Here is a 12,633-nt window from a genome sequence, read left to right as displayed (position 1 = left end):
CTGTGGTTCATCTGGTGCAGGTACAGTCAGAGTGCCACTGAGAGGGGAGTCCCAGGATTTTAATCCCATGAACAAATGGCAATATAGTTATAGGAAAGGCAAAATAGTTCCAAGAGAGAATGGAGAAAGGTGGCCGAGAAGATAGCTAATTAGCATTTCAACCTGGATACAAGGCCCATGTGATTCATGTTGCCACGCACATGATCTTTGGGAAGGGAAACATCCACGGAAGTACTTTGTAGTATTGAATTTCTGGATGTCTAAGGTATTGCTGAAACTCACAGACACAAGTCAGTCTACAGCCACCTGAGAGGCTGAGAGCAGGGGATAGAGGCAGCCAATCCTGCAACTGAAGCAAAAGAAATACTTGCTCTGTTGTTCACCAAGCAGAACACAGATGGAAACTTACACTTGGTTGAGGAAACAGAGTACCAGAGGATTTAAAGTGATTTCAACATTTGCCTAGCTTGAAGTACAAGGAATGACCGTCACAGTGAAAGTGAGTTCTGGGATAAGAAGTTACCTGGCTGGAAAAGGAAAATAAGGGAAGCAAGCCTTTGAGAGCTTTGGACTGGTTTCTGGAGAATTAAGTATTTGTTCAAGGAACAATGTAATAATAACTGTGGTTTGGGATTCACCAGGTTAAATTGGGAATTTCTCTTCTGCAGTTTAGGATATAAGTTGCCGACTGAATAATGTTCCAACAAAGTTGCTTTTAGTTTATTTGTTGCAGTAAAAGTCTAAAAAGTTCAAATGTTGACGAGTGATCCTTTCAGTCAGTCAGGCACGAGAAGTTCAAATATCTTTTTTAAAGTTAGGGGTCTCGAAGGGGATTGCAACAAGTCCAAGATCCTGATTTTCTTCACTTCTTTTCTCGAGCTGCTTTCTTATTACCGACCTCATCTGATTCAGCCTGTAATCTGGAGTCACCTATCCTAAATATGATAGCAAGGAACAAGCAGACCGCCATCTCTGAATTGATGTTCATTCCAAATTGGGGAAGGCACATCAATATGTAGCACAGTAGTTAACACCGCTGCCTCACAATGCCATTGACCCGGGTTCAAAACCCGGCCTTAGGTGACTGTCTTGTGTGGAGTTTGCACGTTCTTCCCGTGTCTGTGTGGGTTTCCTCCAGGTGCTCATTAATAGGGTTGGTGTGGACACAATAGGCCAAATGGCCTCCTTCTGCACTGTAGGGATTCTATGCAGTTAAATGTATTTGCCCAGTCTGCTGTTGTCAGACACATAAACCAAATACCTGCATCCACACAGTACAGTGATGCTGTACAGAAGGGCAAGACCCTTATCTGAGTGATGAGGTGGAGATGCCGGCGTAAACCAGAGGATGTAGTTTATTCATGATGTGGAGATGCCGGCGTTGGACTGGGGTGAGCACAGTAAGAAGTCTTACAACACCAGGTTAAAGTCCAACAGGTTTGTTTCAAACACGAGCTTTCGGAGCACTGCTCCTTCCTCAGGTGAATGGAGAGGTATGTTCCAGAAACATTTATACAGACAAAGTCAGAGATGCCAGACAATGCTTGGCTGCTTTTTTGCATCTTTGTAGAAACTTAATGTCAGTGTCTATATGCGCGATCGTCCTGGAGATCCTCTCCACTTTGAGCCGGCAGTTTGCGGTGTCGATGGTAGCCATGATTTTATTTATTTATTGTCTTTCTTACATATACATATATTCCCCCCCCCCATCTTATCCCCCCTTTCCTTACCTTTTCTCCCCTTTGCTTCCCCTTCCCCCCATTTTCTCATTTTAGTCTGCACCTGTACAAGCAGGAATGATCTCCCCAAACTTGTAGCAATTAGAGAGAAACCTCACTTCTCTCCATGGCCAGCAAAGTAATTGCCAGAATCCTTTGAAACTGCTTAGTGCATAATCTGAACCAGGATCTGCTCCCAAAGATTCAGTGCAGTTTCAGAGAAGGTCAAGGAACTACAGACATGGGGCGGGATTCTCTGTCCCACCGCACCATTTCTCTGGTGTGGCGAACCCCCCTTGGCTGCAGGATTCTCCTTTCTGCCAGCTGGCCATTGGGGTTTTCCGTTGAGAAATTCCTGGGCCTGGGTGCGCTGCCGGTGCACCGGAGAATCCAGTCAATGGCGTTTGCAGTTAGACAGCTCCAGGAGAAATGCCAAGAACAAAACATGAATCTCTATACCACGTTTGTTCAAGTGACCAAAGCCTTTGGCATAATCAGCCACGAGGGCTTTTGGAAGGTGCAGGTGAAATTCCTCTGCCCTCCAAAATTCATCGCAATGATTTGGCAGTTCCACGATGGCATTCTCCCCCGTTTCCCGGATGATGGTGATTCTTCAGACCCATCCCCATTCCCAGTTGTCTTCAGGACACTTATGAAGTCTCATTTCATGCCTCCATAAAGATATCACCCAAGGCCAGCAGTTAGACAAGAAAAAGATAGGAACCCAGGATGGATCATTGTCGCATGAACATTAAAGGAGGTGCAGAAGCAGAGGGACTCTGCTGTATATGTGCATAAGTCATGGAAGATGGCAGGGCAGGGTGAGAGAGCAGTTAATAAAGCATATAGTAGCTTCGGCTTTATTAATGGGGGGGTACTGAGTACATGAGTAAGGAGGTCATGTTGAACTTTATAAGACACTAATTAGGCCTCATTTTGAGCACTGCGTCCAGTTCTGGGCACATACCTGAGGAAGGATGTGAGGTTTTGGAGACAGTGCAGAGGCGATTTATAAGAATGATTCCAGGAATAAAGAACTGTAGCTATGAGGATAGACTAGAGAGGTTGGAACTGTTCTCCTTGGAGAAAAGAAAGCTGACGGGAGACTTCATAGAGGTATTCAAGACCCTGAGGGGTATGGACAGGGAGAAACTATTCTCACTCGTGAACTAGAGGGCACAATTTCAAAGTAGTTTGTAGAAGGAATAAAAGTGATGTGAGGAAAGCTTTTTTCAGCCAGGGTCTGGAACGAACTTCCTGAGGTGGTGCTGGAGGCAGGTTCGATCGAGGTATTCAAAGGAGAATTGGATTTCCATCTGAAAATTTAAACAAATGTGGATGGTTATGGGGATAAGGCAGGGGAGTGGGACTAGGTCTAATGTTCTTTCAGACAGCCAATGCAAACTCGATGGGTTGAATGGCCTCCTTCTGCACTGTGATTCTGTGATAACGAAAGGCATTTAAGGGCAGGAGGCGAAATATAATTTTTAGAAATGTGCCGGTTTCACTGTGATAAATAGGAGTGGAATCAGGCTAGAGTAGATGAAATACAGAAGAGCGGATGGTAAAAGGTTTAGTGATCAATTGCGCTGAATGAACAGTGAGCTCAGGAAGGTAAAAACAAGAGAACCATAATCTTGGTCAAAAATGTAAGAAATGGTATTTTTCAGACTATTATGGGATTCTTATGGAGTTAGGGGGCACAGCATGAGAGCCATATGGCAGTAAAGGTGTTTGTCATCTCTCTCTGGAAAAACACTTAAATAGTCACTCGGTGAGGCAAAACATCGATAATGGCCACAAAAAGATAGTGCTCTCAGGGCACCTTGTGGTGCCGTGTTTGTCCTCTTATCTATATGAGTGTCTGGCAGGATCACACCCAGCTTGACATAAACTAAAAGATGACCTCAGCCAAAGTGCTGGAAAGAGGGGAGGTCACACATTGGATACTTGTCCTTTGATCATTGGCCAGAGCTATGTGAACAAGTGATTGACAAATGGTTAAAAATAAAACAGCCCCGAGAAATAAAGTAGATTAACAGATGCTCAGGTGTTAAGGGGACTGCCCTTGTCTATGTCAGGTAACTACCTTCTTCAGATGGAGATGGACTGGGGGAAGAGATTCCTCGCAACCTGGTTTGTTTGAAAAGAAAATGGGGAAAAGAGGAGGGAACAGAACAGGCAAGTGACTACAGCCCCCATTTGCAGAAATCAGTTTCACCCACCATTTGCCCATTGGGGCCAGTGAACCGTCCTCCCTGTCACCCATCAGATGCTTTTCCCGACTATCTAACTTGTGCATTATATTCAAACTGTTGCTTCTTAATAAACAATGTAATTCTCCAATGACCTTGACTGCCTTTTTTAGAGTATGCTGTGATTTCCCAACTCATAATCAGTGCCTTTGACCAGGATGGTCTTGGAAAATAGGTGGGCAGAAACCGGTTTGAAAGCATTCAAAGAAGGTTTACAAGGACAGGTGAACATGGGATTACCTAGTAATGACAAACATTCAGCAATAAAAAAGTATAATTTAAGGTTGTGGGTTGAAGTCCCAGGTCATGCGCACAAAAATCTAGGCTGTCACTCCGCGCTACCCAGAAAGTCCTGCACTGTCAGACATTTGGATAATACATCAAATCAACTCCTCGCCCACCCTCTTGGTTAGCAGTAAAAAATCCATTCCAGAGCATAATTTTGAAGACGAGGAGACAGTTATCCCTTGCGCCTTGGCCAATATTTATTCCTCAATCAGCATCATAAAAACAGATCAATTTTCTTGCATTTCTTAATAGGCCCCATCCTGCGCTCAAATTCACCATTGCAATAGAGCACTCAAAAGGACCCTTGATATACTGGCTCAGAAATCTTCCATGTGGTTCTCTACCAGGATCGACCGCAAACCTACCTTCACTGGTTAACATACGCGTTGCGATTCTTACAGTTCCATGTGCTGTGAGATTGGCGTTATGGTAAACCTTATAAACAAGACCTAGGCCATTTGCTCACAATGCAAACTTGATGCTGAAATAGAATGTCAGGGCAGCATGGTGGCACAGTGGTTAACACTGCTGCCTCACGGTGCCGAGGACCCGGGTTCAATCCCTGCCACAGGTCACTATCCATCTGGAGTTTGCATATTCTCCCCGTGTCTGCGTGGGTCTCACTCCCACAACCCAAAGATGTGCAGGGCAGGTGCATTGTCCACACTAAATTGCCCTTAATTGGAAAAAAAATGATTGGGTACTCGAAATTTAAACAAAAAAACAAAAGAAAGGATGCATCAAATGCATCTTGCAGGATAATGGCCACCTTGATCAGTTTGCTCTGTATATTGCAAAAATCATGAATGGGCCTAAGGCCATTGCTTTCGGCCCTGAAAAGTGTCCAGCCTACTTCAGATTACCCTAGAAGATCAAGGTATCTAAATGAAATAGCAATATGAGTGGTATTTACCACCAACAGGGTGCTGCCGTGGCACCAAAAAGATGTTCTGCCTTGCACACAAAAGAATAATGTGATATATGAATTTCAGTGCCAGTGTGATGCTACATATGTAGGTTGTAAGTCCCAAAGATTGGTCGATCATTCAGACAGCAGGCCCTTTCCGCTGTTCGCAACAGACAAGGAGCATACCGCACCCAACCAGCCCGTGCTCACAAAAGGCCAAACACAGTGTTCAACATTAAATATGATTTAGCGATTGGACAATATTTGCTGAATAATCCTGTGTGTTAAAAATTGCACCAACAAGATTGTCAGCTGGCCTCGCAGTGTGGCACATTTGTGTGTACTGGAAGCCGCATATATTAATACGAGGGCCTAGTTCTTTGCAGACGGAAAAGACAGGTACACACATTGTGCCTTTTTTCATCCAAACAAAATTAGTGAGAGCTATTTGCGGGTTCATTGCTCAGGGCAATGGCTTGACCAATTAGTCAAGCTGCCTGGTTTCAAATTTTCAAACAATGCTTAGCAGTTTACTGTCAATTGTCATCAACTAGTGGATTCTCCATGGCAATCAGAATCCATTTGCCAGTGAATTAACACTCTCTTCCCACACAGCATGAAGTTGTTGCTTCCCCTGACATTGGCATCCGTGCGATTGTCCTGATGGGTGTGTCTTCTTTAGGCGATGCTCAAATTCCCGCTGAACGAAAGCAGAAAAGTTGCCGCGGAGAATCATAATGGCTTGCCAGTTTGGCCCATGAGAACGGTGTCTGTATCCACCTTGGTCGGCATGCATAAACCTCATTTCTGAGGAGGCAGCTGCTGAGGCGCTCCTTCTCATTCTCATTCAGTTTTTTGAAAATAGCTGAACTTTATATTTGGCAGCTGAAGACGAGGGGGTGGGTTAGTGTGGGGTGGGGAGATCTAGGTGACTGTGTTGGGGGGGGTGGGGGGGAGACCTTGGTGAATGTATCAGTTTTGATGTCTGGAAATTGACATTTCAGATGTGTTGACGGTCCTCCAAACTCCAGAGCCTGACAAACTTCTCAAATTTTGACAGATTGACTTGATGCTGCCAATTTGTTTTGTTTAGAATGGTTAATGTACCAATGGACGTGTTGCAGAATTGAGCGGAGGAGGGGTGCCCAGACCTCCCAGGGTGTGACTGCTTCCCCCGCCCCCCTCCCGAAAGGGACAACAGCCCACCCTGGGAGAGATGTGTTTGCTGCTGCGGGGCTGTTTTCATCTCTCTCTCTCTCTCTCACACAGCCAACCCCTCGTGGCTACAATGCGAGTCTGCTGCTGACACTGGCTGCTACCTCCCTCCCCTCCCTCTTTCTTAGGCTGCGAGCAGACATGGCGTCAACACTGCAACCGCTCACACTGGAAAGGGGTAAGGAGGAATCTTCACCAAGTCTCTGCTAAACCCTCCCGCTGCTCTTTTTGTTTTCCTCCCGCAAGAAAAATAAAATTGCAGTGGGGGGGTTTGCTGTGTGATTAAGGAGAGGGATTTCCCTGTACTTTTTCTGCAGCGTTTATGTTCCCTGTAGTGTTCATGGACGAGACTGCCGGAGTGAGGAGAGATTTATTGATGCTGGGGAGCAGTGTTCTGTGTAAATATGTTAAACGTGGAAGAAACCGCGATTGGTCACATCACCACCACCCCAAGACCACATCCTGTTCTCTCTCCGCAAGATTTGGGGGTTGGGGGGGGGGGGGGGGGGTAGGATTAGAGGAGCAGTTTAAAGATGCTTTGCTCAGACTGGCAAGGGGTTGCGGCTGATGGAGGAACGGAGAAGTCTTGCGGGAAACGTTGTGACTTTGCAGTCCCGTGTTTTTTATTTGTTTTGATACATGGGGGCCAGGGAACATCTGGGTTTCAATGTAAATGCTTACCCCCCCCTCCCGAAGTCTATTTCTTTGCGCCAGAAGACGGCTGCCCCTTCCGATTTCACTGGTTTCAATGGGAATTTTTGTTATTTTCAGCTGTAGTCCAACATCTCGCCCCTCGCTGCCCCATTACTCTGGCTGTGGGAGGGGGTGAAATATGTGCAAAGGTTAGCCGGGTGTTCCAGTCTGACAGATGGGGGAAATGGCAAGGAGGAGAAGTAACTTGAGATTGAGGATAAATAAATGGCCACTTTTAATCAGAACTGAATTAAAAAGTGTTGGAGTTGCTGTTTTATGGATGGTTCTCCAACAGCGTGGCACTGTACCACCAACAATAATGACTTGTATTCCTGTCCCACCCTTAACATGTTCTCAGGGCGCATCATAGGAACATCTTTAAGCATAATTTGCGGCAGAGCCTGCCTCCTGTCCTCTGGGACTTCTGTTCCATAGAACCACAGAATCCCTACAGTGCCATTCGGCCCATCGAATCTGCACAGACCCTCCGAAAGAGCACTCTTTCTATGTTCGTTTATTCATGAAAGCCCATGCAAAGCTTTTGTTCAAAAATCTCAAGTGCGTAATATTTTATAAAGAAACAAACTTCTGTGCATACCCAACATCAAAGAGAATTGCCCCTTAACTTGCTCTTTAACCTGTCAATAAAACTGTGAACTAATAACTGCTCTGTGCCTCCCCAACTGATACCTTTTACTTATGGAATTCAGCCAAGCATTCATAAAGTGTTCTTGGGGAAATGTCAACAAATGGTTAGTGAAACTGCTAGAACAGATGCCACACCAACTGGCATGCCAAACAATGCATGTAGCAGAGGCTTCAACTCGTTGACACCAACAGATTGATTTATTTCCATTTTTAAAGGGTTGGAGATTTAAACTTCCTGAGATTATGACATATAAACTGGGCAGCACGGTAGCGCAGTGGGTAGCACTGTTGCTTCACAGCTCCAGGGTCCCAGGTTCGATTCCCGGCTTGGGTCACTGGCTGTGCGGAGTCTGCACGTTCTCCCGTGTTCGCGTGGGTTTCCTCGGGGCGTTCCGGTTTCCTCCCACAAGTCCCGAAAGATGTGCTGTGTACCTGAACAGGTGCCGGAATGTGGCGCTTCAGGGCTTTTCACAGTAAAGTGTTAATGTAAGCCTACTTGTGACAATAAAGATTATTAATTAATTAAACTGACCCTATTGTCCTTCAAGAGTATTTATGTCTACTCCATTGATTCTTGACTCCCACATTGTAGGTTAAGGCCTTTGTAACAGCTAAACAGGGTCTGTTTTAACTCAGCACTTATTTCAAGTCGTCCTATTGAGTTTGAGTTTCCCTCCTGTGTGAATCACACCGCCCTCAACGGCAAACATTGGGGGCAGAATTTTCCGCTCCTGCCAGCAGCGGGAATTGTGTAAGGTCTGGGCACAAAATTTGGCATGATGGCAAAGTTTGCTTTCCGCTGTTGGGAAATTAGTTTGGAATTTTGTCCCTTCAACTTTGGTGGGTTAAAGTGATTCAAGTTTCTTACTGATCTATGTCGAGAACCATATTTGCATTCTATAATTCTCATTAAAAGGCCAACTTATTGGAATTGTATTCCCCTTCCAAATTAAGTTCACTGCCCTTATTAGGATATTTTGTTTCCCAACTGTATATAAGTGGTGCACACCTGGGGAACCCCACTTTATATTGAGATATGGAGACGCTGCTTTTGCCTAATTTTGTGTTTCTGTGAGATTTTGGGTGCTTGTATCATAAGCTGTGCCAAGGCTGGACAGTGAGGCAGACTTGCTGGAGGTAGGAAGGTGGCAGAGAAAAATGTCTGAAGAAGAGAAGGTAGGTGTCCGGGAAAGTGGAGAGAATGAGAGAAGGGGAGGGCATGGTTTGTGGTGTTAATAATAACGCTGGGGGAGAACACCGGTGATAGGAGGGAACAGTTACAGTAAGAGGAGGAAGTGGGATGGGGAATGGTAGGAGATCTGGGATGAGAGTCTGGTAGGTGGAGATCTCATTTGGTGGGTCACGGAGGGGGACGAGACAGGTAAATAAATGGGAAGAAGCAGGGTGAGCATGGTAATGGGTGTTAGCTGTGAGGGTGGGAAAAGGCATATGCAGGTGGATCATAATGGGTTCAAGGGTGACAGAGAGGAATGGTAATATTTGGTGAGCATATGGCAATGGTTTGGAAGTTGGTGGGTGACGCAGGGAAAGGAGAAGGTGTCTGAAAAGTTCAGCGCACCATTTTCTCAGCTGTTCTTAATTACACAGTTGCTCTGAACGTATGAAACCTTGAAGTGGGAGGTGGGTTTGATTATGTGAGTGGAGTTCAAAGTCAGCACAAGTGACTGACTACAGGGACCCCCATTAATAATTTTGAGGCAACCGGATGTCAAAGATGCTCACTTGTCTTCCCCTTGCTATGGCGAAGCTTGTATTACAGCAGGGTTGAACTCAACTAATAGATTGCATAACATCAAGATCCCAGTAAGGTGCTGTGGTCCTGTTTATTTGGTAGTGTGTGCCATCAGTTGCAGTCAGAGGCAGGGATAAAGGGAGGGAGGTGGATGCCTCCAAGGGGCACGGTTGATTGGGGAGAGCCAACTTGCGACACCACATCTCCATCCTCCCGGATGAATGGTCACAGCTGACAAAGGATTGCACAGTTAGTCTTCTATTCTGCCAAGATAATGGTCTGTGTATAGAGTTTCGAGGGTGGTGGAGACCAGCGGAAAAGTGTCCACTTGAGGCTTCTTGCACATGGCTGTCTTCGCCATGGTCTTTGCCAAGAGCAATGTCTAATACATGATTGAGAAGAATACCCACATCTGGTTTTCCAGGGTGTCCTTGATCTGGAAGGAGTAGGGTGCAGATGCCATGGGATTCTCCGGTCTCTGACGCCGAAATGGCGTTCAGCGATTGGCTGGAGATCGGCGGCGCTGCTTTTATAATGCTCCGTCCCCTCTAAAACGGCATACTACGCCGCACGGCCTCGGGACGGCCTCAGGACGTTGCCTGAGGCCCTCCCTGATGCTCCGCCCCCGATGGGCTGAGTTCCCGATGGCGTGGGGCGTGTTAGTATTTTTTTCAGGAACTCGGTCTGCGGGTTGCGGACTAAGTCCAGCGCCATTACATTGGGGGGAGCCGATCCACGGGCTTTGGCAGGGGCTGGGGGCACTGGTGGGAGGTGGTCTGGTGGTGGGTGCCTTGCCAAAGTGGGGCACTATTTGGCAGGTCGGGTCCGCGCGTGGTCGGCGCCATGTTGAATGGCGGGCCGCTGGAAGCCCCGCCGTGCGCATGTGCGGCCATGGACCCTGCAATTCTCCGCCCATATCTGCAGCTCGAGCTGGGGGCTCTACACTGCATGCCTTCTAGCCCTCCACCAGGCAGAGGATCGGTCGCCATTTTGCGCCGTTTATTTGGTCATAAAACGCCACCGTTCCCACGTCGGCGTCAGCACTTCGTCTCAAAATCGGAGAATCCAGCCCCATGTCTTAAAGGGTTTAGCACTCATCTGCTGACTTTGAGATTAAGGGAAACCTATAAAGAACATGCTCACTTAATGTATCAGTTCAATTGGTTCACACATCCACTGATGTATTGATGATGCAGGCTACAGGGAGCTCTGCCCTAGTAATGGCTTTCAGAAGGCCTATTGCCATTTGGTGCAGAGCCGTGAGGAGCAAGGCCATAAGCAGCAAGGTCAAGAGGTCAAGAACACTGTAATAGCAAGCATTGGCCCAATCATAAGTGTATCGCTGGCAGTGCTCTTATACAGGTGTTTTGGAAAGGAATGGGTTTAGCTTGGATAGCCCATCCATAAATGGAAAGGTATTTTTGATTTTTCCATTTGTAAGGAATGGCATCATTTCCCAACCCCCTGGGATTTGATGTACTTCAATTTCTATTAAAAACCCCACAGCAAACTCAAGATAGCATAAAATTAGAGAGTTGGTTTATTAGACACACATAAGCTGCCCCTTGACATTGAGATGAGTAAAAAGCAGTGCCAAAGGCACCCTTGTATGTCCCGGGATGTGGTTGCTCAGATCAAGCTCCTCACTGATGTGTAATTAATGAACGGAAATTTGGAAGATTGCACTTATTCACCCGTTCCGCCACCCAGCGGGAATCACGCCGACTTTCCCACCCACCACTGCACTCCAGAAGGGATAATTCCACCCTGTATTATCTGAAATAGGACAGTACTTGTGCATTCACATCCTGCCGCCACTTTTGAAGACCCTTGGGATCTTCCTGACTCTGCAAAAATCCGAGCCTATGTTTCCATTTGAAAAGTCATGTTACCAGGTGCCTTTTTTTAAATAGCCTTTTCAATTTGTTCTGCCACCTTCAAAGACTTGTGCACATACAGGTGCAAGACTATTCCTTCATTCTATCAGTTATTTAAAATTAAGCAATAATATTAGCAGCAATGGACTTAAATTCATTTGAATTCTCCTTGATCCGATATTCCAATATGCATACATGTTTGCCATTGGCAATTTATTGAAAATATTAAAGGTGACTCTTTCAAAGGTGACAAATGAGTCGTTTTGTGTATCAGCTCAGTTTGGGAACAGTATAATTAGTGCCAGACATGCCCTGTATTGTGAATTTGGCTTTAATCATGTATGCATTGGGGCGGCAAGTTGGCACAGTGGTTAGCACTGCTGCCTCACAGCTCCAGGGCCCTGGGTTCAATGCCGGCCTCAGGTAACTGTCTGTGTGGAGTTTGCACTTTCTCCCCATGTCTGCGTGGGTTTCCTCCGGTTTACTCCCATAGTCCAAAGAAGTGCATGTTAGATGGATTGGCCATGTTACAATTGCCCCTTACTGTCCAATAGATTAGGTGGGGCTACTGGGGTGGAGGCGTGGGTTTAAGTAGGTGCTCTTTCCAACAGGACCAGTGCAGACTTGATGGGCCGAATGGCCTCCTTCTATACTGTAAATTCTATCAAAAAAATATCCTTTAGTTCAGTTTAAAAGCATGATTAGGAGCAAGTCAGTATTTGGGATTTTCCCATGTGAATAATTGTGTATTTGATAATGAAAGGCTAGGGATTAGATCTGCATACTCAGTACAGGTGAGAGGTATTTACCAGTTAGGTATGCAGATTAGAGATTAGATCAGATTGTATAATAGAATACACTTAAACTAAACGTTTATTGTTTGTCAGATTTCTGAGTGGTGCTATTGTGGTACAGTATAGTATAAATACAAGCTGAGGGATACTTCCTGTTGTTCGGAATCCTCCTTGTTTAATCTCCTTAAGAAAAGTCTCCCATAACCATTCTTGACCTCATTTGAGCAAGCCTGCAGGAAATCTCTCCATCTCGACTAATTAATCTCGGGTGGCTCCACTGTAGCAAGCATGCCTCCTGTTCGCCTGAGTAATAAGATACCAATCCCACCTGAATCTGTAATTGTGCCTCCAACCAACCTGATATTTATGTAGTTCTTTTTTTGAAAAGCATTGATGAACATCGCATCAACTCATTTTGCTGTGTGTTGTAGACATTGTAAAGCTTGCTCTTTAATTCTGATTTGAGGCTCATGAATTTTGAAAAA

General features: G+C 45.7%; 1 protein-coding gene across 5 annotated transcripts in view; it reads left to right on the top strand.

The window, feature by feature from the left end:
* The first annotated feature begins 6,386 nt into the window (after positions 1–6,386).
* The window catches only part of lin7a (lin-7 homolog A (C. elegans)), an 85,785-nt gene continuing 79,538 nt past the window's right edge, over positions 6,387–12,633 (top strand). For 2 of the 5 annotated variants that reach the window (XM_038780227.1, XM_038780223.1), the window contains exon 1: positions 6,390–6,561. In XM_038780227.1, the coding sequence (XP_038636155.1) occupies positions 6,525–6,561 (37 nt within the window). In that variant the 5' untranslated portion in view covers positions 6,390–6,524. Of the gene's footprint in view, positions 6,562–12,633 lie in introns of all 5 variants that reach the window. The other 3 variants (XM_038780225.1, XM_038780228.1, XM_038780226.1) reach the window with 3 other exon arrangements.

This window comes from Scyliorhinus canicula, chromosome 20, assembly GCF_902713615.1.
Source record: "Scyliorhinus canicula chromosome 20, sScyCan1.1, whole genome shotgun sequence".
Lineage (NCBI taxonomy): Eukaryota > Metazoa > Chordata > Chondrichthyes > Carcharhiniformes > Scyliorhinidae > Scyliorhinus > Scyliorhinus canicula.
The sequence above is the reverse complement of the archived record's forward strand: the minus strand, read 5'-3'. Positions and strand labels throughout refer to the sequence as shown.